The sequence below is a fragment of the Podarcis muralis genome, chromosome 9, assembly GCF_964188315.1.
Source record: "Podarcis muralis chromosome 9, rPodMur119.hap1.1, whole genome shotgun sequence".
In the NCBI taxonomy this organism is placed as follows: Eukaryota; Metazoa; Chordata; class Lepidosauria; order Squamata; family Lacertidae; genus Podarcis; species Podarcis muralis.
The window spans coordinates 6,104,130-6,126,951 of NC_135663.1; the positions used below are offsets into that span (position 1 = coordinate 6,104,130).

At 46.8% G+C, this 22,822-nt stretch overlaps 1 protein-coding gene across 1 annotated transcript; it reads right to left on the reverse strand.

The window, feature by feature from the left end:
- Window positions 1-1,351: 1,351 nt before the first annotated feature.
- LOC114604749 (oxytocin-neurophysin 1-like) lies at window positions 1,352-18,125 on the reverse strand. Its single transcript, XM_077934592.1, has 4 exons — window positions 18,109-18,125; window positions 17,597-17,822; window positions 10,445-10,712; window positions 1,352-1,437 (listed from the first exon to the last, which is right to left on the reverse strand). Exons 1-4 carry the CDS (start codon window positions 18,123-18,125, stop codon window positions 1,352-1,354), a joined length of 597 nt encoding a protein of 198 aa, XP_077790718.1.
- Window positions 18,126-22,822: the final 4,697 nt, after the last annotated feature.

Genomic DNA, 22,822 nt, shown 5'->3' on the forward strand with positions numbered 1-22,822 from the left:
AGGGCAGATGGCAGCTGTCTGTCCTATCATGACAGGACTGCTATTCCACAGAACAGGGGCAGCCACACTAAAAGCCCTGGTCTGAGTTACTCCGGAGAGGGGCTCTGAGATCTTGGGAACTTACAGGAGAAACTGCCCTGTGGACCACGGCCTTCTGCTGGGTGTTTAAGGGATAAGCCGGTCTCTCAATTATATATATATGTTTAAGACAATAAACAGCAACAACAACAGCATCAAATTTAGTGGTGGGTTGCATGTTACTGTATTATTGCTAGGGTGGTGCTGTGGGTTAAACCACAGAGCCTAGGACTTGCCAATCAGAAGGTTGGCGGTTCGAATCCCCGTGACGGGGTGAGCTCCCGTTGCTCGGTCCCTGCTCCTGCCAACCTAGCAGTTCGAAAGCACGTCAAAGTGCAAGTAGATAAATAGGTACCACTCCAGCGGGAAGGTAAACAGCTGCTCTGTTTGGTTCACCAGAAGCAGCTTAGTCATGCTGGTCACATGTTATGTACTGAGTTGAATAGGATCCAAAATGCAGCAGTCTGGGGGGGTTCCGCTAGGGGCGCCACGGAAGATGGCCGACAATACCTTCTCTCCAGCTCACACGAGGTAATTTAGAGGCTGAGATGGAAGTAATCAGCCTCCCAAATTCTTCCCGGTGGAAGGGAAGATGCAGTCTCATCTGCGGCTGCCCACAAACCACCCCCAAGTTCATAAAGAAGGAGGGGGTGGGGACACTGGATGGAAAGCCCTCGAGGGAGCTCAGATCTCCTGGATGCTGTCTCTGTGAGCGCTCCAAGTTCCATTTCTTAAGATAAAAGATTGGATATAAGAATTATGGACATGCTTCGAGTGAAGAAAGGGTATTTAATCTGCTAATTAAGCCAGCCACTGAGGTGCCAAGAGTGATGGAGTGGAAGAAAGAAAATATCAAAGAATAACATCTATGCTGGTATGTTGAAACGGAACAGAAAGGAGGGGGGGGTAAAACTTTTTCTTTTCCTACTACAATACTACTTAACAACCCTCCCCTCCCCCGAAGAACCGTCTACATTACTTATAACAAGTGAGATCGGAAAATATAAACTGTGTGGAAATAATAATATTAACTAAAGCCTTTGTTCTTTGAAATATTTGGAAGAAGATAAAAGGCTCTCCTGTACACACTAGTTAATCGGGATCCACCATTATGAGACAGACTGAGTTGCAGAGATTGATAGTCATAGGGGGAGGCAAGCTCTTACTTTGATATTATATCTGTATTTCAAGATTTGGCAAACCTCCTCTGGAAAGACTAATGTTTGGTGCAACCTGTCTGAGAAAATTAATGAGCAAACGCCTAGATTTTATTTCATCGGAACTGAGAAAAGATGGCGTCTGCCACCCGAGAAGGACCTTTGGATGGATTCAGCATAAACACCAGCGTGTGAGGACCAGCTGCAAAAAAAAAAAAAAGGAGAGTCATACAAAGTTCATACAGAAGTATATTATTGCTCACTTCAGCTCGCCTGTGGAAACAACTCAGAGGCTATGAAAGAAAGAAGGATTACAACAAGAAGATTTAAAGAAAGGACTATTGGACACTCAAGGCAGTAGAAACATGAGATGATGGGACCCCACTGAACTCGAAGCATGGGAACCCCCAACAAAAAAATTATAATTTGGCAAAATATTTGGACTTTATGATATGTATTTGTACAATTTGGAATATTTAATGTGATTTAATTGGGTTGTTAAAATGGAAAACTTAATAAAAATTATTATATAAAAAAACCCAAAATGCAGCAGTCTGATTGGTCCTAGAACAATAGGATTCAGAATGCAGCAGTGTGATTGGTCCTAGAACAATGCAGCAGCATGATTGGTCCACAGGAGCCACCCAATCCAGCTCCAGGTGGAAGTGAACCCACAACCTGATTGGCCTACAGGAGAATCCCAAAAATAGCCAATCACGTGCAGCCCATAGTGTAAATAATGTATATAAAGCAAATATTTTGGGGGAACTTTCATTCCTCCTCACCACTATGAGCTGAATAAAGAGCATGAAATCCACTCTTGACTCCGAGTATATTTCACTACATGACCCGGAAGCTGTACGCCGGCTCCCGCGGCCAGTAAAGCGAGATGAGCGCTGCAACCCCAGAGTTGGTCATGACTGGATCTAATGGTCGGGGTCCCTTTACCTTTTGTTGTTGTTGTTTAGTCGTTTAGTCGTGTCCGACTCTTCGTGACCCCATGGACCAGAGCACGCCAGGGACTTCTGTCTTCCACTGCCTCCCACAGTTTGGTCAGACTCATGTTTGTAGCTTCGAAGACACTATCCAACCATCTCATCCTCTGTCGTCCCCTTCTCCTTGTGCCCTCCATCTTTCCCAACATCAGGGTCTTTTCCAGGGAGTCTTCTCTTCTCATGAGGTGGCCAAAGTATTGGAGCCTCAGCTTCACGATCTGTCCTCCCAGTGAGCACTCAGGGCTGATTTCCTTCAGAATGGAGAGGTTGGATCTTCTTGCAGTCCATGGGACTCTCAAGAGTCTCCTCCAGCACCATAATTCAAAAGCATCAATTCTTCGACGATCAGCCTTCTTTATGGTCCAGCTCTCACTTCCATACATCACTACTGGAAAAACCATGGCTTTAACTATACGGACCTTTGTTGGCAAGGTGACATCTCTACTTCTCAAGATGCTGTCTAGGTTGGTCATTGCTTTCCTCCCAAGAAGCAGGCGTCTCTTAATTTCGTGACTGCTGTCACCATCTGCAGTGATCACGGAGCCCAAGAAAGTAAAATCTCTCACTGCCTCCATTTCTTCCCCTTCTATTTGCCAGGAGGTGATGGGACCAGTGGCCATGATCTTCGTTTTTTTGATGTTGAGCTTCAGACCATATTTTGCGCTCTCCTCTTTTACCCTCAACAAAAGGTTCTTTAATTCCTCCTCACTTTCTGCCATCAAGGTTGTGTCATCCGCATATCTGAGGTTGTTGATATTTCTTCCAGCAATCTTAATTCCGGCTAGGGATTCATCCAGCCCAGCCTTTCGCATGATGAATTCTGCATATACGTTAAATAACCAGGGAGACAATATACAGCCTTGTCGCACTCCTTTCCCAATTTTGAACCAATCAGTTGTTCCATATCCAGTTCTAACTGTAGCTTCTTGTCCCACATAGAGATTTCTCAGGAGACAGATGAGGTGATCAGGCACTCCCATTTCTTTAAGAACTTGCCATAGTTTGCTGTGGTCGACACAGTCAAAGGCTTTTGCATAGTCAATGAAGCAGAAGTAGATGTCTTTCTGGAACTCTCTAACTTTCTCCATAATCCAGCGCATGTTTGCAATTTGGTCTCTGGTTCCTCTGCCTCTTCTAAATCCAGCTTGCACTTCTGGGAGTTCTCGGTCCACATACTGCTTGAGCCTTCCTTGTAGAATTTTAAGCATAACCTTGCTAGCGTGTGAAATGAGTGCAATTGTGCAGTAGTTGGAGCATTCTTTGGCACTGCCCTTCTTTGGGATTGGGATCTAGACTGATCTTCTCCAATCCTCTGGCCACTGCTGAGTTTTCCAAACTTGCTGGCATATTGAGTGTAGCACCTTAACAGCATCATCTTTTAAAATTTTAAATAGTTCAACTGGAATACCATCACTTCCACTGGCCTTGTTATTTGCAGTGCTTTCTAAGGCCCATTTGACTTCACTCTCCAGGATGTCTGGCTCAAGGTCAGCAACCCCACTACCTGGGGTGTACGAGGCATCCATTTCTTTCTGGTATAATTCCTCTGTGTATTCTTGCCACCTCTTCTTGATGTCTTCTGCTTCTGTTAGGTCCTTACCACTTTTGTCCTTTATTATGGCAATCTTTGAACGAAATGTTCCTTTCATATCTCCAATTTTCTTGAACAGATCTCTGGTTCTTCCCATTCTGTTGTTTTCCTCTATTTCTTTGCATTGCTCGTTTAAGAAGGCCTTCTTATCTCTCCTTGCTATTTTTTGGAAATCTGCATTCAATTTCCTGTATCTTTCTCTATCTCCCTCGCATTTTGCTTGCCTTCTCTCCCCCGCTATTTGTAAGGCCTCATTGGACAGCCACTTTGCTTTCTTGCATTTCCTTTTCATTGGGATGCTTTTCATTGCTGCCTGCTGTACAATGTTACGAGCCTCCATCCATAGTTCTTCAGGCACTCTGTCTAGCAAATCTAAATCCTTAAACCTGTTCCTCACTTCCACTGTGTATTCATAAGGGATTTGATTTAGATTGTATCTTACCGGCCCAGTGTTTTTTCCTACTTTCTTCAGTTTAAGCTTGAATTTTGCTATAAGAAGCTGATGATCTGAGCCACAGTCAGCTCCAGGTCTTGTTTTTGCTGACTGTATTGAGCTTCTCCATCTTTGGCTGCAGAGAATATAATCAATCTGATTTCGATGCTGCCCATCTGGTGATGTCCACGTGTAGAGTCGTCTCTTGTGTTGTTGGAAAAGCGTGTTTGTGATGACCAGCTTGTTCTCTTGACAGAACTCTATTAGCCTTTGCCCTGCTTCATTTTGCTCTCCAAGGCCAAATTTGCCCGTTGTTTCTTTTATCTCTTGATTCCCTACTTTAGCATTCCAATCCCCTATAATGAGAAGAACATCCTTCTTTGGTGTCGCTTCTATAAGGTGTTGTAAGTCTTCATAGAATTGGTCAATTTCAGTTTCTTCAGCACCAGTAGTTGGTGCATAAACTTGGATTACTGTTATGTTAAAAGGTCTGCCTTGGATTCGTATCGAGATCATTCTATCATTTTTGAGATTGCATCCCAGTACAGCTTTCACCACTCTTTTGTTGACTATGAGGGCCACTCCATTTCTTTTGCGGGTTTCTTGCCCACAGTAGTAGATATGATGGTCATCCGAACTGAATTCGCCCATTCCCGTCCATTTTAGTTCACTGATGCCCAGGATGTCAATATTTATTCTTGCCATCTCATTTTTGACCACCTCCAACTTACCCAAGTTCATGGTTCTTACATTCCAGGTTCCTATGCAATATTTTTCTTTACAGCATTGTACTTTCCTTTCGCTTCCAGGCATATTCGCAACTGAACGTCCTTTCGGCTTTAGCCCAGCCGCTTCATCAGCTCTGGATCTACTTGTACTTGTCCTCCGCTCTTCCTCAGTAGCATGTTGGACGCCTTCCGACCTGAGGGGCTCATCTTCCAGCGTCATAACTTTTATATGCCTGTTGTCTTTGTCCATGGAGTTTTCTTGGCAGGGATACTGGAGTGGCTTGCCGGTTCCTCCTCCAGGTGGATCACGTTTGGTCAAAACTCTCCACTATGACCTGTTCATCTTGGGTGCCCTGCTCAGCATAGTTCATAGCTTCTCTGAGTTATTCAAGCCCCTTTGCCACAGCAAGGCAGTGATCCATGAAGGGGCCCTTTACCTTTACCTTTACCAAATTCACCTATTAATACAGCAACTCTGAAGGGCAGTGATTGTATTGCAGGTCTTTGGGGAGGAGGAACAGAGAATGTATTGTGGACAGATTTCACAGCCTCCAACATTTCCCCAATGAAAATAGGGACGTCAATAATAATAATAATAATAATAATAATAATAATAAATGTTATTATTTATACCCTGCCCACTCTGGGTGGCTTCTAACGTATATAAAAACATAATAAAACATTAAACAATTTAAAAAATCTTCCCTATCTGTTGCGTTTGCAAAGTAAAGGAAGGACTGGACCCTGATTAAAAACAAGACACGAGGCTTTGACCAGCAAGGCTCTCGGAGAAAGTGCGTACACCACACCCCTCACCAGGCCATTTTATTAGCAAAAGAATCTTTTACACAGTGCTCGTAAGAACCAATCATATTTCCTCTGAGCATTTCATCAAACCCACGTGGGGAAAAAGTTACACTACAACACTAATTAGCATGCATATATTTTGGGGTAAATAAATTGAGAACTACAAAGGGGTAGTAAATAACTTGAGAACTACAAAGGGGTGCATCTGGCAACCCCAGAGGTGAGAAATAAACATGATAAGAAGGATGGCCAGAAAGACCAGATCACTACCACCTTCATGTGAGATCTGTTTCCTGGCTCCAAGATTAACATCTTAAGATTATATATAAGAAAACTACATCAAAGTAACTTGCCTACTATCTTTATGGCACAGGATGCCTGCCTGGCGAAGCAACTGCTGTGTACTGCTGTGTACGTGACGTGAGGAGAGAGAAATGGGCAGTAGAGTCAAAAGGGCCAGAGATGCAGAGGTGTAGATTGATCAAAAATCATATCAAAATAGTTTAAACCCAGTCAACGCAATGCTTTCATTGCTGACACAGATGGCTTACTCTATATTTGTTATAATTCCTCATAGCAATCCCACCTGATCACTACATCTCTGGATATTTGCACTCCTACACTATCAAGGGCTGCCTTCTAAAGGTTGTGGAGTTACTTATCTCCTTGACTTGGGGGGGGGGTCGCCAATACCCATACCCTCCAACATTTCTCCGATGAAAACAGGGACATCCTAAGGAAAAGTGGGGCATTCTGGGATCAAATCAGAACCCAGGACGGCTTCTATAAATCCAGGACTGTCCCTTGAAAATAGGGGCACTTGGAGGGTTTGAGCTTTTGCCCCTACCAAAACCAGATCTCCAAATGAAGCATAATTTGAGACTGTGGCACCTCTGGTTTTGTATCCCATGCTCTGTTAAATCTGTTCTGGGCTTCCTCCAACCCTCCAGGGCAGGTCTGGGGAAAGTGCAGGAGGTGGGCAGAGGTGGAGAAAGGGAGGGTGGTATTTCTACCGTGCACATAAATCATTGCACTAACAGAACAAGGGCACTAGGTATTTCTCATTGGTCCTAAGTATAGGGCAATGACAAGACTCCTGCATCTTTAATAGTACTAAATACTAAGGTGCAAAGTCCTGCCTTCTTTTGCAGCTGACTACTCTGTCCGAATGACCGATTAATCTGGATGAAAAGCAGGTCTGAAAAGCAGAGTGTGGTCCAATCTGAAGGTCAGCTTGTCTTTTTTAACACCATTCCACCAGCTCTGCTTTCCCTTAAGTTGGTTTTCTTCTTCAAGCCCAGCAAGAGGGAAATGCTAATTTGTTATGTTGTTCTGGTCATAACCACCTTGGCTTAAAGGCAGCTGTTAGGTAAGGAAGAAGATCAGTTTTCCAGACTGCATTAAGGAAATTACTGAAAAAGCAGTTGCATTAGAGAGAGCGGCAATCATGCAAGACCTTTTATTCCTGACTCAGAAGAGAATAAAGGAGATGCTAGGTCAGGGTGGCTGGTGCTTGGAGGTTATCTTCAAGTTATGGCCCTTTTGTGGTGTTTTTCTACAATCGTCTTGAAATATACTCGGCGTTGAGTGTGAATTTCATGCTCTTTGTTCAGCTCATAGTAGCAATGAATGAAACTTTCCCCAAAACGTCTAGCTATATATACATTATTTACACAATGGGCCCCACGTAATTGGCTAATTCCGGGCTGCTCCTGTAGGCCAATCAGGTCGCTGATTCACTTCCACCTGGAGCTGGATTGGGTGGCTCCTGCGGACCAATCAGACTGCTGCATTATGGATCCTATTGTTCTAGGATTCAGCTCAGTACATAACACATCTGAAAGTGGAACCAGAGCAGCACACAGAAACACCATTTACCTTCCCGCCGGAGTGGTACCTGTTTATCTACTTGCACTGTGATGTGCTTTTGAACTGCTAGGTTGGCAGGAGCAGGGACCGAGCAATAGGAGCTCACCCCATCACGGGGATTCGAACCGTCGACCTTCTGATTGGCAAGTCCTAGGCTCTGTGGTTTAACCACAGGGCCACCCGCATCCCTAGGTACAACACTATATAGAATGCTATATTATCAGGCAATGCCCATTCCCAAAGCCAAACTCCTTCTATTACATTTACTGTACTCAGAAGGAATTCTGTTGAGCAGCGTTCCCCTGCAATCTGAATTAGAAGTTTCCTTCTTGTGACTTCTGCTTCTAATTGCTTCCTAATTGCAGGCTTCTGCTTCCAAGGTGCATCTAATTTTATCTTAATTGCATGGGGCAGCTGAAGCATTACCGTATTTTTCACTCCATAGGGCGCACCGGACCATAGGGCGCACCTAGTTTTTAGGGGGGGGGGATAAAGAAAAAAAATTATTCCCCCCCCCAGCCCCAAAGAGCAAAGAAGCCAAAACAGCAAGCAGGATCCATCCCGCTGGCTGTCTTGGCTTCCTCTTTAGCCGTGCGCAACCTCTCCACCCGGGAGAGACTGTGCGCGGCTTTGGCAGAAGCCAAGACAGCAAGAGGGATGGATCCCGCTCACTGTCTTGGCTTGGTTTTTAGCCGTGGGGCTGGGGCGGGGGAAGCCCAAGCTTCCCCCGACCCCAGCCACCAGAACAGGTTCGGGAGCGACGGCAAGGTTGCGTGCAGCCTTGCTGCCGCTCCCGGAGCTTGCGGGGCTGGGGGCGCGCTCCTAAGGCTTGTGGATAGCTGCCTGAAGCCCGGGGAGTGCAGTGGGAGTTGGCGCTGCGCTCCCCGGGCTTGAGGCTTCAGCCTGCAAGCCTTTGGAGCACGGCGGGAACTCCTGAAGCCTGGAGAGTGAGAGGGGTCGGTGCTCATCGAAAGCACGTCAAAGCACGGAGGGAGCGCACCCTCTGTGATTCGGAGGCTTCGCGTTGCTATCGCTGAAGCCAAGGAGCCTGCATTCGCTCCATAGGACAAACACACATTTCCCCTTCATTTTTGGAGGGGGAAAAGTGTGTCCTATAGAGCAAAAAATACGGTACATACAAATTGTCTTAGAATTGAGCCTTCTTCTTCCCTGAAAGGGGAAGGAACTTTTAATTACTGGCTTCCTCTCATCATGGTTTTCTTTCTTCCCTCTACAGCAAAATAATTGCACTCTATTGTTCTAACCAACTAAAGCAGGCTGAATTCACTACCAGTGTGGATTTGTGTCCAGAACACAGCTGCAATAAAACACCAGCGTTAAGGGGCCCAAAGTTTCCCCACCATGTATTTGAAAATATCAAGCGTTTCCCTGCATATATGACACAGGACAAAACATGCAACACAATGCAATAAAAGACTTTTATTATTTGCTGTGTGTTTACATTTCCGTCTCCAAATTTTTATTTTTTCTTTACGCTATTTAGGATATTCTTCGGATTCTTCTTTTTCTGAGGGCGTTCTGAAATACAAGTTGGAGAACCGATGTTTTGGAGGCTGCCTCCCCGCGGACTTCAGGGACGCACGCATTCCTCATCTTCGGTGCAGCTCTCTGTGGAAGAAAAGAGTAAACACATATAAAAATTCCTGTGCTTTAATCTTCTGGCAAGCCTTTTGGGCTGGTCACAAAGTCTCCCCTGGTATTCTTGCAGTGAAGCTGGTAAACTGTGGCCTAGAGGATGTGAACTGTTAGGTGGATTTGTAGCTGTTTGACTAACTGAGGCCCAAAAGAACTCCCCAATGGTTCCTTGCAATCCTGGGAGAAAAGGACAAGTGGGGTGTCATCAAATTTGCAGATGACACCAAACTGGGAGGGGTAGCTAAAACCTCAGAGAATCAGGACTGAAGATGAGCTTCACAGATTGGAGAACTGGGCCCAAACTTTTTTTAAAAATGAATTTCCATAGGGACAAATGTAAGGTTTGACACGTAGGCAGGAATAACCAGGTGCACAAATATAGGATGGGTGACACCTGGCTTGACTGTAGAACATGTGAAAAGGATCTTGGGGTCTTAGTAGACCACAAGCTTAGCGTGAGAGAATAGTGTGATGCAGCAGCAAAAAAAGTGAATGCTAATCTAAGCTGCATCAACAGAAGTCTAGTGTCCAGGTCAAAGGAAGTAACAATACTATTCTATTTTGCCTTGCTCAGACCCAACCTGGATCATTGTGTCCAACTCTGGTCACCACAGATTAATATTGACAAGCTGGAATGTGTTCAGAAGAGGGCAAACAGGGTGACCAAGGGTCTGGAACCCAAGCCTGATGAGGAATGGTTGAAGGAGTGTTGGGTATGTTTAGCCTGGGGAAGAGAAGACGGAGAGGTGATATGAGCCGTCTTCAAATATCTGATGGGCTGCCCCATGGAAGACGGAGCAAGATTCTTTTCTGCTGCTCCAGGACCCAAAGCAATAGATTCAAATACAAGACAGAAGAGTCTGACTAAACATTAGGAAGAACGTTCTGAGTGTAAGAGCTGCTTGGCATTGGAAGTTTTTAATGGTAAGTCGGATGGTCATCTGTCTTGTATGATCTAGTTGAGATTCCTGCATTGCAGGGGTCGTACTAAATGATCCTTGGTCATGACTTGTTAATGTGTCTTTGCCTTGGCGGTGGTTTTCCACTTGACTTTTCTGACTCAGATTCCCCTTCCTCTCTCCAGCACCCCCTCTTGCTGAGCTTCATCTCTCACACACGGATACCCTTACCGACAGTGCAGCATGTGCCCGGCACTGCACACCTCCCGTCTTCACCGCACCACTTCCAGCCGGACGTGCAGGGGTCAGGCAGGGCATTTTCCTCCAGGCAGCGCTGAGTTTCCTCGGTGTCAATGAGGCAGCCAAATTCTTCTCCGCAGCAGATGCTGGGGCCAAAGCAGTTTCCTTTCATTTCAGGACCACAGGTGATGCACTGAGAGAGAGAGAGAGACAGAGAGATAGACAGAGAGAGAATGGGTGGTGCTGAGTTCGAGTTTGGCTACGGCAACGTGACTACAGGTATGCTGAACTAGATTGGTGTTTGGTCTGATCCAGCAGGGCTCACGAAAATCCATCCAGACCAACGTTCCCTGTCCCACAGCAACAAGCCGGGTGCTGCCAGGTACCCCACAAGCAGGGGAATCCCTGTCCCTGCCTTGGCTACTGGTATTCAGAGGTATATTACCTCTGAAGCTGAAGGTTTCATCCAACCATGCTGGCTAACACAGACCTGTCCCCTATGGGGTTTGGAACTTAACAGGTTAAGTTGTTCCCATGATGCCTCAGCATTCTGACGTCAGCTTTCGAAGCTGGGAGGAGTTTTCTCTCTTCTTCTCTGTTCTTTGAGGGAGAAGGTCGCAGTTTGCCATGGCTGCGGTGAGCCCAGGGGTTTTCTGGGGAATGTCGGAATAAAGGACTGTAAATAGACAAACCGGGCTCTGTGTGTTTGTCGGAAGCTAAGTGAAGCTAAGTGACAGTTTTACCGCTGTGTTCACTCTGCTGAGGCGTGACTGGAGCGACTGGAGACGGAGCAGAGTCTCGCAGAGGAAGTGTGCCGGACCGGCCATAAAGAGCTAATTGGGGACCGTAAATCAATTAGCGGGGGTCACGCCAAATCAATAAATCGTACAGGTTATGGGTAGCCTAATTACCGATCGTAAAGCTCTCACTGGAGGCTGCCGGAAAGCTTTGAAGTCTGCGGTTTGAAGCAGAGAAGCTGCGGCAGGAGGCGGTGAGTTTTTTGCCTGTTGCTAAGAGGCAAGGAGTAGCTGCGGAGCTCAGAGCAGCTGAGAACGGGTGCTGAATAAGCTGGTGAGTAAGCTTGGGGCCCCGGGAAGAAAAAGGACATTCCGTCTGAAAAGCTCACTCTAAGAAGTTGGGCAAGGGCGTAAAGTCAGCAAGGGCTGCCTGGGGATGTGCTGAGACGTTTGCGTGAAACTTCAGCAGGAGGCCAGAGCCCTGGAGAAGTAATGAGAAGCCTAGAGATGGCTGGAGCCCCTGTTCCTGATGTTTTAGCCTCAAGGAGCACTGGTGAGCAGGTCGGGGGGGGGGCGAAGAATTCCAAAGGCACGTTTAAAAAGTTTTCCACTGTACGTGCTGGAGTGGAGTGGCGGTTCAGAGGGGGCGGAGCTGGCAAGGAGTGCTTTTCCGGAAGAAGGAGGGCCAGGCCAGCTGGAAGGAGCCCCGGGCAGTGTTTTTCCACTCGTCGTTGCTACATTTGCACGTCAGCTGACCACTTGCGTCGAGATTGCCCCCACCGGAGCAGAGAGGCAAGGCAGGAAATTTCCAAGGTCGTTTCCCATGGGAATCAGTCTCGGAGAGGAGGCCAGCGTGGGAACGCAAGGGAAGGACGTGGCTCAGACACTGGGGAGGGTTGTTTTCTTATCACTGCTTCTATGGCAACTGTGAAGAACAACTCCAGCCAGGACACGGTGACACGCTGGGTTTTGGATACTACTGTCAGTCGTCACCTGATAAGCAAGCCTGCTGGCGAAATGCGGAACTGCAGGGCTGTTTCAACTGGAATCACTGTGATGTTCGCAGACGGAACACGAAAATCAGTTTCTGATGTGGCTAACATGTTTTTTTCTCCTTTACAGGAGGAGCTAGAGGTCTACGTTGTGCCGGGACTGAATTGTTGTCTATTATCTGTACCAGCTCTTTTGAAGCAGGGGTACAAAATTTGCTTTGAAAATGACACCTGTTCCATTTTCAGAGGGGGGAGACAACTTGTCAACGTGGAAAGCAAGAACAATTTCTTTGTTCTGGAGTCACCTCTGGAGGGTGGTGGGAATGCTGGAAAAGCACAGGCGCAGTGTGCTAAGGTTCCCAGTCATGATTCATGTGTTCATGTGTGGCACAGGAGAATGTCTCATGCTTGTTTGAAAGATGTGCAGAAGTTGTCCAGGTGCACAAAAGGGTGCAAACTCCGGGAATGTGGGAGGTCCCTAAGGTGCAGGGCATGCAAAGGTGCAAAGGTACATGGTTTTCCCGGGTTTGGGAGGGTAGCCAAAGAGCCCTTTGAGCTTGTTCACACAGATCTGTCAGGACCCATGAGGTGTGAGAGTCTGGGTGGGGCCAGGTTTTTGCTGACGCTGACAGATGACCACAGCCAGGTTGGCTGGTGTTTCTCTCTCAAATCACAGGGAGAGGCGGCGCAACTGATCCAGGATTGGGTTGCGGAGGTGGAACTAAGGTTCTCCACCAGGGTGCAAGGGTTCAAGAGCGACCGAGGGTCACAGTTTACTGGGTCTGCTCTGAAGGAGTTTTTCAAGGAAAAGGGAATACGTCACCAGGTGACGGGTGCAAAGTCTCCTCAAGGGAGAGGCGTGGCAGAGCACAGGAGTGAAACACTGGCTGAAGCTGTCAGGGTTTTGCTGTGTGACTCTGGGCTGCCTCAGAGCTTTTGGAGTGAAGCTTGGAAAGCTGCCAACTTTGTTTTTAACAGGTCCTATAACCACGTTATAGGGGAAACACCGTTTTTTCTGTTGCACCGGAAAAAGCCACAGGTGCATTTCTTCCGCGTGTTCGGGTCCAAGGCTTTCGTGCCGGTACCAACAGCTCAGCGGAAGGCAGGTGGTCCAAAGGTTCAGGAAATGATCTTCTGTGGGTATGATCCTGCAACCAATGGGTGGAAGTTTGCATACCCAGAGGGTGATCAGACCAAGCTGCTGGTCAGCAAGCATGCTGAGTTCTGTGAGCAGGGTGGTTGTTCACGGCCTGGGGATGGTCCTGATTTTCTCTCAGAATGTCTGTCTGATTCTGAGGAGGAAAGGGAGGAAAGGGAGGCAGAGGCTGATCCCGGTGATGGGGACCAGTTCCAGGATCAGGGTTCAAGGCAGGTTTGGGCATCTCCAAGGGTTGTGAAAGGAGTGTCCAGGTGTGAGGCTTTATCTCCGGTTAGCGTAATGGAGAAAGCTCACAGACGGGTTGTCAAGTCAGAGGGGGAAGAGTCTGACGGAGAAGACACAACTGCTGGCCCAAGTGGGTCAGAGGGAAGTTCAGATGAAACACCTCAGTTTGTGCCCAGGCGGTCTTCTCGGGCCACAAAGGGTGTTCCACCGGAGAGGTATCAGGTCACAGGTGCGTGGGCAAGTTTCGCACAGTGTGATTCTGGGAGTGTTGAAGGGGTTCAACAGGTGCCTGGGAAAGATGCCGGGAAGGGGCACAAGGCAAAGGGAAAGGTGTTGAACTCAAAAAGGTCTTGTCAGAATGTGCGGCAAGAGGGGGTATGGGGTTTGGAACTTAACAGGTTAAGTTGTTCCCATGATGCCTCAGCATTCTGACGTCAGCTTTCGAAGCTGGGAGGAGTTTTCTCTCTTCTTCTCTGTTCTTTGAGGGAGAAGGTCGCAGTTTGCTGGGGAATGTCGGAATAAAGGACTGTAAATAGACAAACCGGGCTCTGTGTGTTTGTCGGAAGCTAAGTGAAGCTAAGTGACAGTTTTACCGCTGTGTTCACTCTGCTGAGGCGTGACTGGAGCGACTGGAGACGGAGCAGAGTCTCGCAGAGGAAGTGTGCCGGACCGGCCATAAAGAGCTAATTGGGGACCGTAAATCAATTAGCGGGGGTCACGCCAAATCAATAAATCGTACATCCCCCAGGATGGATTTCTCTAATTCCCCTTTCAAAACCATTTGAGGCTACAGTCCTAAGCATATTGTCCTAGGTCTAAACACCATGGGTCACATCCCACTTAACGTTACTCAGGGTAGACACACTGAATTTAATACACATTATCATGATTATGACAACGTTTATATCCTACCTTTTCTCGAAGGAGTTCCAGGTGGTCACATTGCTCTCCCTCTCCCCATTTCATACAGGCATTGTATTAGTTAATCATTTTATATTTTATATTTCTCACCACATCTACCAGGCAGAGTGATGTGCCTCTCTCTGAATCTGTTTTCTATTTAGCAAAGTTCAGAAATGGACTTTCTTTTTACTCCAATCACACCAGGAATCTTCATTTGAACCGAGTGCCAATGTGAACGTTTGGCTCAACAAGCTGATCACAACCAATTAATATGTATTTCTTTAACAAATTTTATATCCCGCTTGATTGTAAGGAAGCCTTTAAGCAATTTGCAAAAAGTATTAAAATCATCTAAATAAAAGAAAAGTGTTTTAAGTAGGTGCTGAAGCTTAAAGTCAGGGGTGGGGGACATGCGGCTCTCTAGCTGGTGTTGCAATGCAGCTCACATCAGACCCCAGAGAACATGGCCAAATGCCCCAGAGGATACTGGGAGTTGTAGTCCAACAACATCTGGAGGACCTCAGCATCCCCACCCTTGCTTTGTGCGATAACAGTTTCAATCCTGTACTGACTTACCTGGTTGCAAGTCCTACTGAACTCAATAAGGCTTACTTTTGAGTCGCTATGTCTAGGCTTGCACTGAACTCACATTTAATTATTGAGGCATAAATTGAGGCCCTTGCAAAGGAATGGTCTTGCAGGAAGGCAGAGTACCTGCCATGCAGCTTGGAAAAGAGCGTTGAAAGGGAGTAAATGCTTCAGTACAAGTGCTGGTATGAAAAATACTTTAAAATCTAATCTGCAATGTTTCTAGTGCATGAGTTGTGCACAGAGCATGACCTTGTTGCTTCCCTTGAGGGAGGGTTTCACAATGTCCAGCTCACAGATAAATAAAGAGACTGACACATGTCTAACCTATGGGTTAGTGGCAAGCTGTGGGCCAAATCTGAACCCCAAGCAACCACACTTGGCTCTGCTATCCCTGCAAGCTTCTCTAGGGAACAGAAGTACAGAGAAGAGCAGCAGTTAACACAGGCAACAGAAATGGGCCGGCATTCAAGGTTGAAAGCTGTGCTTCGAGATCCCTGCACCATTACTAAATTAAAGTCTTTCCTAAGATGCTTACTGTCTTATCTCCCTCTCATATAGACATATAAATCTACGGCAGCACACAACCCGTGTGTTCAGAACACCTTTAAAGCACCTAAATAATCCTGGGAATTGTAGTTTGTTAAGGGTCCTGGGAATTGTAGCTCTGTGAGGGGTAGACTGCCATTCCCAGGATTTGGGGCGGGTGCGCTTTAAATGTCCTTTAAAGCAGTGTTTCCCAACCTTTTTTGGGCAAAGGCACACTTGTTTGATGAAAAAAATCTCGAGGCACACCACCATTACAGCCCCGTGACGTCAGCGCGCAGCGTCGCGCCGGGAGGGATGCATGAAAGTGTAAGTTTCAATTTTTTCCCCTCCCCTCCTGTGTAAAGGGGAATGCACTCTGCTAAGTAAAGGCACTTGCCACAGCAGCGTCAACGTCACAGCACCCACCGGCACCCAAGAGAGAAGGGGTCTCAGCAGCCCTTTTGCCAGGAAGAGGAGCAAGAACGAGAGGAGGAGGAGGAAGAGGAAGCCTTTAAGGCTTCCTTCTGCCCACTCTCTGTGAATTACCTGCCCGGAGCGGGTTTCTGGGGGGGGGCCCTGCTGCCGGTGTCCTCCCCGTCGAGTCTCGCCTTGCCCGGCGCGTGGCAGCCGCCCTTTCCCACACTCTGCCGGCTGTGCTGCCAAGCCCCGCGGCTCGGCCTGTCAGCGTTACCGGGCTCGGCGGGCGGTAATTCCCGAAGAAAGCCGGCGGCGCTTGAAGAGCTGGCAAGCCCCCATTTGCATGTCTGTTTTCCGCAGCCCTTGGAGAGGATTAAGTTCCCTCCTTCCTGCCGGGGAACCTCCAAGCTTTGGGGGTGGGGGGGAGGAGGCAGCAAAGCGAGGCAGGAAGGAGAGCGCGGCTTGGCTGGGTGAGCTTTGGCAGGGGCAGGGAATGAGAGCCGCGAGGCGGGCGCTGCGGGCGGAAGCACTGCCCGCCGAGCTCGCAGGCAGCCAGGTAGGCAGACGGCGAGAGCCCCGCGCTGGGCGGCCTCTCCTCGCCGCCGCCGCCCCGCCTCTCGCCGCCCGACTCGCCCGCCTCCCTCCCACGGAGGTAGGCTGGTGTGCCGTGGGAGGGAGGCGGGCGAGTCGGGCGGCGAGCACACGCGGGGCGGCGAGCGAGCTCCCTCCCACATCCCATCGCCGCTCGCTTCGGCCGGCCTACTGGGCTGTCGCAGGCGGAAGGCCTGCGCATGCGTGAGGTTTTCGCGCCTTCCTCCAGTAGGCCGGCTGAAGCGAGCGGCGATGGGATGTGGGAGGGAGCTCGCTCGCCGCCCTGCGTGTGCTCGCCGCCGCCGCCCCGCCTCTCGCTGCCCGACTCGCCCGCCTCCCTCCCACGGAGGTAGGCTGGTGTGCCGTGGGAGGGAGGCGGGCGAGTCGGGCGGCGAGCACACGCGGGGCGGCGAGCGAGCTCCCTCCCACATCCCATCGCCGCTCGCTTCGGCCGGCCTACTGGGCTGTCGCAGGCGGAAGGCCTGCACATGCGCGAGGTTTTCGTGCCTTCCTCCAGTAGGCTGGCCGAAGCGAGCGGCGATGGGATGTGGGAGGGAGCTCGCTCGCCGCCCCGCGTGTGCTCGCCGCCGCCGCCCTTCCTCTCGCCGCCCGACTCGCTCGCCTCCCTCCCACGGAACACAAGGCAACGTTCCACGGCACACTAGTGTGCCGCGGAACACCGGTTGGGAAACACTGCTTTAAAGGAAGGGTCTTCTCTGCAGCCTTGAGGGAGCATTCCTTCACTCTTTTGCTACAGTAGTTGCAGCACCTCTCTCTCTTCCATAAGGAGCAGTGCTCCATCCCTGTAGAGCAGAAACAGGTCTGAGAGGCAGAGGAAAGCAGAAAAGGGATTAGGGACACAAAGACACCTTTGGAACAATTCCCCCAGCAAAGGAGCAGAAAAGCAGTCCCTTTCGGAGACAGGCGCATCAATTGAGATTTGCAGGTGCATCAATTGAGATCCTCTCCCCTCTCTCTCCCGCTCTCTCTCTCTCCCCCCTACCAGTCTGTATTCTTTGCGTTCTATGACTTCTCTCTTTCCTCGCCAATGCCAATTCTGGATGTCTGAGACTGATCTCTTTCCTCCCCGAGGGCAGTTCCTGATATAGCATGCCGAAGACAAGGTGAGTAGGCAGAGGACATAGACTAGAAGAGAGGTCTCAGGCATCTTGGTGGGCTTGCAAATCCCGCTCGCAGGCTGTCTTCCTCTCCTGGCTTCTGACTCCTTCCTGGACCACCTGGCTCTTTATACCCTTCGTAGCTCCCCTTTGCATCGACGCAACATCATGACCTCGATGGAGGCCCCGCCCCTCTCACTCTGGCCCCGCCCCCTCCACTCCCTCCCCCCCTTTGCGTCCTCCTCCTCTGCCACGATTGCAGCCACCACAAAACAGCCATACGTCTGGAAGCTCAGGAATCAAGAAGACAAGAAAGTTTAAAAAGAATGGGAAATGTTTATAATGTATACACAAAATCATTGTAAACAGGTCAAAACATTAGCAGGATTTTAAATACACTTGTTGGGTCTTCATTGCGGTGGGTGGAGAAGGGACTGATTCTTCCTCATTTTCAGCCACCTTAGCTTCTGTGTGCAACGTTACTCCAGGAGATGAGTAACCTGCCTTGCACAAGGAGGAAAGTCTGGAACGGGGATGTCTTGGCGATCTGAGGTGAGATACCCAGGTAGCGGAAGTTGCCCCCAGTTCCGCTCACCCCACAGAGGCAGCCTAAGGTCCCAATCGTTTACTGTGGCAGAAGACAAGGCTTCAGTAAAACAGTTCCGGATGTTGATACATACAGCTTTTGCAGATATATACATACCAGTAGAAAGTATCTCTGCTGCTCCAGCAGTTGAAGACGTAACACAGACTCCAAATCAATACTTCCGAACAGACTCCCTCACTTCACAAGCCTGACCCCAACACACAGCACAAGACCCCGGACACAATGAGCTGATGTGCCAGAATCACTTATATGGGTGGCAATAGGCTGTTGTCATAGCAACTGGCTTGGCTGACCATGCGCCTGTTGGCTTATCTCATTCTTAGGGTGATTTACACTCATGAAGGAAATTAAACCCTTTCTTCGTGTCCAGTCTGCTGTTTATTCATGCTGGCATGTAACAGGGAAAGTGCTTTTGAAAATGAATTACAGTGGTACCTTGGTTCTTAAACGCCTTGGTACTCAAACGACTTGGAACCCAAACACTGCAAATCTGGAAGTAAATGTTCTGTTTTGCGAACTTTCTTCGGAAGTCGAAGATTCTCCGTTTTGAGTGTTATGCTTCCGATTTGAGTGCCACACTTCCGTTTTGACTGTTACGCTGATGTCTGTCTGTTTTTGCTATATATTTTTCATTTTTGCGGCTCTTTTTTGTTTTGTTTTTGTGACTGTGTGGAACCCAGTTTAGCTACTTATTGATTGATTGTGTGACTGCAGTACATTGTTTATTGCTTTCACTTTATGGATCAATTGTCTCGTTGTTTTAGGGGTTGTTTTTAAAAGTTTCTGGAATGGATTAATCCATTTTGCATTAGTTTCTATGGGAAAACAATCCCTCTGGAATAGACTTCCGGAACGGATTAAGTTTGAGAACCAAGGTAGCACTGTATCGGTATCAACAAGCAGGCAGTCATGTAAGAATAAGCCCTGCAACTAAGTTGGTGCCAAATGTCTTGCTCTGCTTTCCTTTGGACCACATCAGCAAGGCTGAGAGGGGGTCTTGTCATCTGGGCAGGGTCATTATCCACCCTGCTCAGGTTTGCACCCCAAGGAGGTCATTTCAGTGCTGCGAAGGTAGAGGCACACTCCATTGTCTCGCAAGACAGACAGATGCCAACCACTAAAATTTAATAGCTACAGAATCTCTTTCCTTGCTTCGTAGAGCAATTGCTTATCCATATCAGATTTGTATGGTTCCACAGAGCAGAACCAGTAAAATTTAATAGGTACAGAATCTCCTTCCTTGCTGCATATAGCAATTGCTTGTCCGTATCAGATTTGTATGGTTCCACAGAGCAGAACCAGTAAAATTTAATAGGTACAGAATCTATTTCCTTGCTGCATATAGCAATTGCTTGTCCGTATCAGATTTGTATGGTTCCACAGAGCAGAACCAGTAAAATTTAATAGGTACAGAATCTCTTTCCTTGCTGCATATAGCAATTGCTTGTCCGTATCAGATTTGTATGGTTACACAGAGCAGAAAAGAGGAGGTGTACCTCACTGTGGAACATACGGGTGCCTGGATATCCCCATAGGCCCTCCCTGCCGCACATAAAAAAGAGAGGTGACTGACAACTGACCCCCGTGAGATATCCAGTGCCTAGCTCCCCAGTTGCAACGTAGTGGCGGAGGATGCTTAACTCTCATCCTGTTGCAAAATGTTCAACAGCTGCATTGGAGACATTAACACGAGACTGTTGGGTGTGAAGGCTGTTTGATACCTCCATGTTTTGATTCAAGGACTGCCAATGTAGTGCCCATTGGTGAGTCAACCCTCACCAAACCTCCTCCCTCTGTTTTGCAGTGTTGTGCTTTGATTGGGCCCAAACAACTCCCCCCAACTCCGAGCAACTCCTCCTCAGGTGCCCCCCCACGCCACCCCTGCAGTGCGGTCCCCAAAGGAAGACGCTTCCCAGACCTGACACCAGCAGGGAATGACCTTAGGAACGTGGAATTAATATGCAAGGGGGAATCTTGTGAATTGCAAATGCATCAATGAACCCCTCTCAGAGGGCCCGTTGCTGCCTGGGCAGATCAGCATGGCAGATTCTGTGGAACACCTTCCCATCAGATGTCAAGGAAATAAACAACTATCCGACTTCTAGAAGACTTCTGAAGGCAGCCCTGTTTGGGGAAGCTTTTAATGTTTGATGTATTTATCGTGTTTTTAATATTCTATTGGGAGCCGCCCAGAGTGGCTGGGGAAACCCAGCCAGATGGGTGGGTATAAACAACTAAATAAATAAATAATGCAATGACAAAAGGCCAGACTCCGAAAACATGGGAAGAAGCGTATATCACATTAATTCCCAGACAAAGAACAGATTTAACGAATGTAAAGAATTATAGACCAATTTTGTTGTTAAATAATGATTATAAACGTTTTGCCAATATTCTAGCAAATAGATTTAATTTGATTTTAAATCAGGGCTTTCTTCCTGGTTGCCAATTGAAAGACAATATGAAAAACATAGTTGATATAATTGAAGATTTGGAGACAGGAATGACAAGCAAGCCGCATTGAATTTCATAGACACAGAAAAGGCATTTGACAACATTTCTTGGTACTTTATGAAGAAAAAATGGGAATTGATGGGTTTGGGGAGTGGGTTTTTGAAAGGGATAGAAGCAATTTATTCAGAACAAAAAGCGACGTTAATAGTTAATAATGTTTTGACAGATAATTTTGAAATTTCTAAAGGAACAAGACAGGGGTGACCATTATCACCTTTATTGTTCATATCAGTTTTAGAGATTCTGGTACAAAAGTTAAGAGAGACACAAGGTGTAAAAGGAATTAAAGTGGGCACAAAGGAATACAAGTTAAAAGCCTTTGCAGATGACTTGGTTAGAAGAGCCACAAGCCAGTGTAATGGAAGCATTGGAAGCAATTGAAGAGTTTGGGCAATTAGCAGATTTTAAAGCCCACACAAAAATGATGGTTAAAAGTATGAATCAGGGACAAATTAAAGAATTACAAGATAAAACAGGAATTTTGGTGGTCAAAAAGGTAAAAATTTGGGTATCTGGTTGACTCCCAAAAACATAAATCTATTTAAAGATAATTATGTATCTGTGTGGAAAGAGGTCAAAAGAAATTTAGAAATATGGGGGAGATTGAAATTGTCATTCTGGGGAAGAATCTCTGTGATAAAGATGAATGTACTACCCAAAATGTTATTCTTATTTCAGACAATCCCAGTGATTAGTGGAATAGGACAGTTTAAAGATTGGCAAAAAGCGTTGTCAAGATTTCTCTGGTGGGGAAGAAACCTAGAATAAACTTCTTACAGATAAAAGAGAAAGAGGCGGATTCTTGCCACCGGTTTTAAAGATATATTATGAAGCGTCCTGTCTGACTTGGCTAAGGGGTTGGATGAAATTAGAAAACACAGATGTATTAGATTTGGAAGGTTATGGAAACAGATTTGGGTGGCATGCATATTTGTGGTATAACAAAGTTAAATTACACAGAGGCTTCCTGAATCATGCAATAAGAAAACTGTTCTATGAAGTATGGGTTAGACCCACCATTGTGGGTCTCACCAGCAGAAGCAATTTCAGTCAAGAAGTTAAATATGAAAGACAATTGGCCTACAAATAGGGAGTTGTTAATGGAAAGTGATAAAGTGTTAAAGTGTTAAAAATGAAACCATATGATGAAACGTGTGATAAGTTAACAGGTTGGCTACAGTACCACCAAATAAATGACATATTTAAAAAAGACAAAATGAAGACTTGAGACTTCTGGATCGAAGCTGGAAACCAAATATTAGAAAGTAAAACAAAAATCCTATCAAAAATGTATGAGTTACTTCTAGAATGGTATACAAAAGATGAGGAAATTAAGGAAGTAATGATAAAATGGGCAATAGATATTGGGCATAACACTGATTTTGATAAATGATCAAGGCTATGGAGTATGAGTATGAAATTTACCGCATGCATGACAACAAAAGAAAACATAATGAAAATGATGTATAGGTGGTATTTGACTCCTACCAAATTAGCGAAAACGTATAGAATGAGAAATATGAATTGTTGGAAATGTAAGGTAAAAGAAGGGGATTTCTATCACATGTGGTGGACGTGTGACAAAGTTAAACTATTTTGGTATAGTATTTATGGTGGCGCGAGATGGATCGTCCAATTAAGAGACAACCATTTCGGGCTATTATGGACCTGCAGGGGAAGTGCCAAATAAAAAGAAATCAAAATTCTTTCAAAAATTGGAAACAGATCTTTTGGAGTTTGCAGACAAGAAGGTAATACTAATGAGAGATTTGAATTGGGTACCATCATTAGAGATGGACAGAACAATTAGGAAAAAAGACACCAAAGTAGGGAGGCTACCCTTAACCTTTTTTGATATGACGGAGACATTGGAAAGTAAAACATATGTTTGATAAACAGTTCACCTTTTTTCACATGTACATGGCAGTAGTGCCCGACTGGATGCAGTTTGGATTTCAAAATAATTAGAATCAAAAGTAAAAAAAATAAT

Excerpts from the sequence above, each read along its gene's own strand:
- LOC114604749 (XM_077934592.1), bottom strand. Across the intron at positions 10,713-17,596 it reads AACGCAAAGAATACAGACTG|CCAAACTCGAACTCAGCACC; the intron begins GTAGGGGGGAGA and ends ACGTTGCCGTAG. Across the intron at positions 1,438-10,444 it reads GGGCACATGCTGCACTGTCG|CTGGTCCTCACACGCTGGTG; the intron begins GTAAGGGTATCC and ends TTTTTTTTGCAG.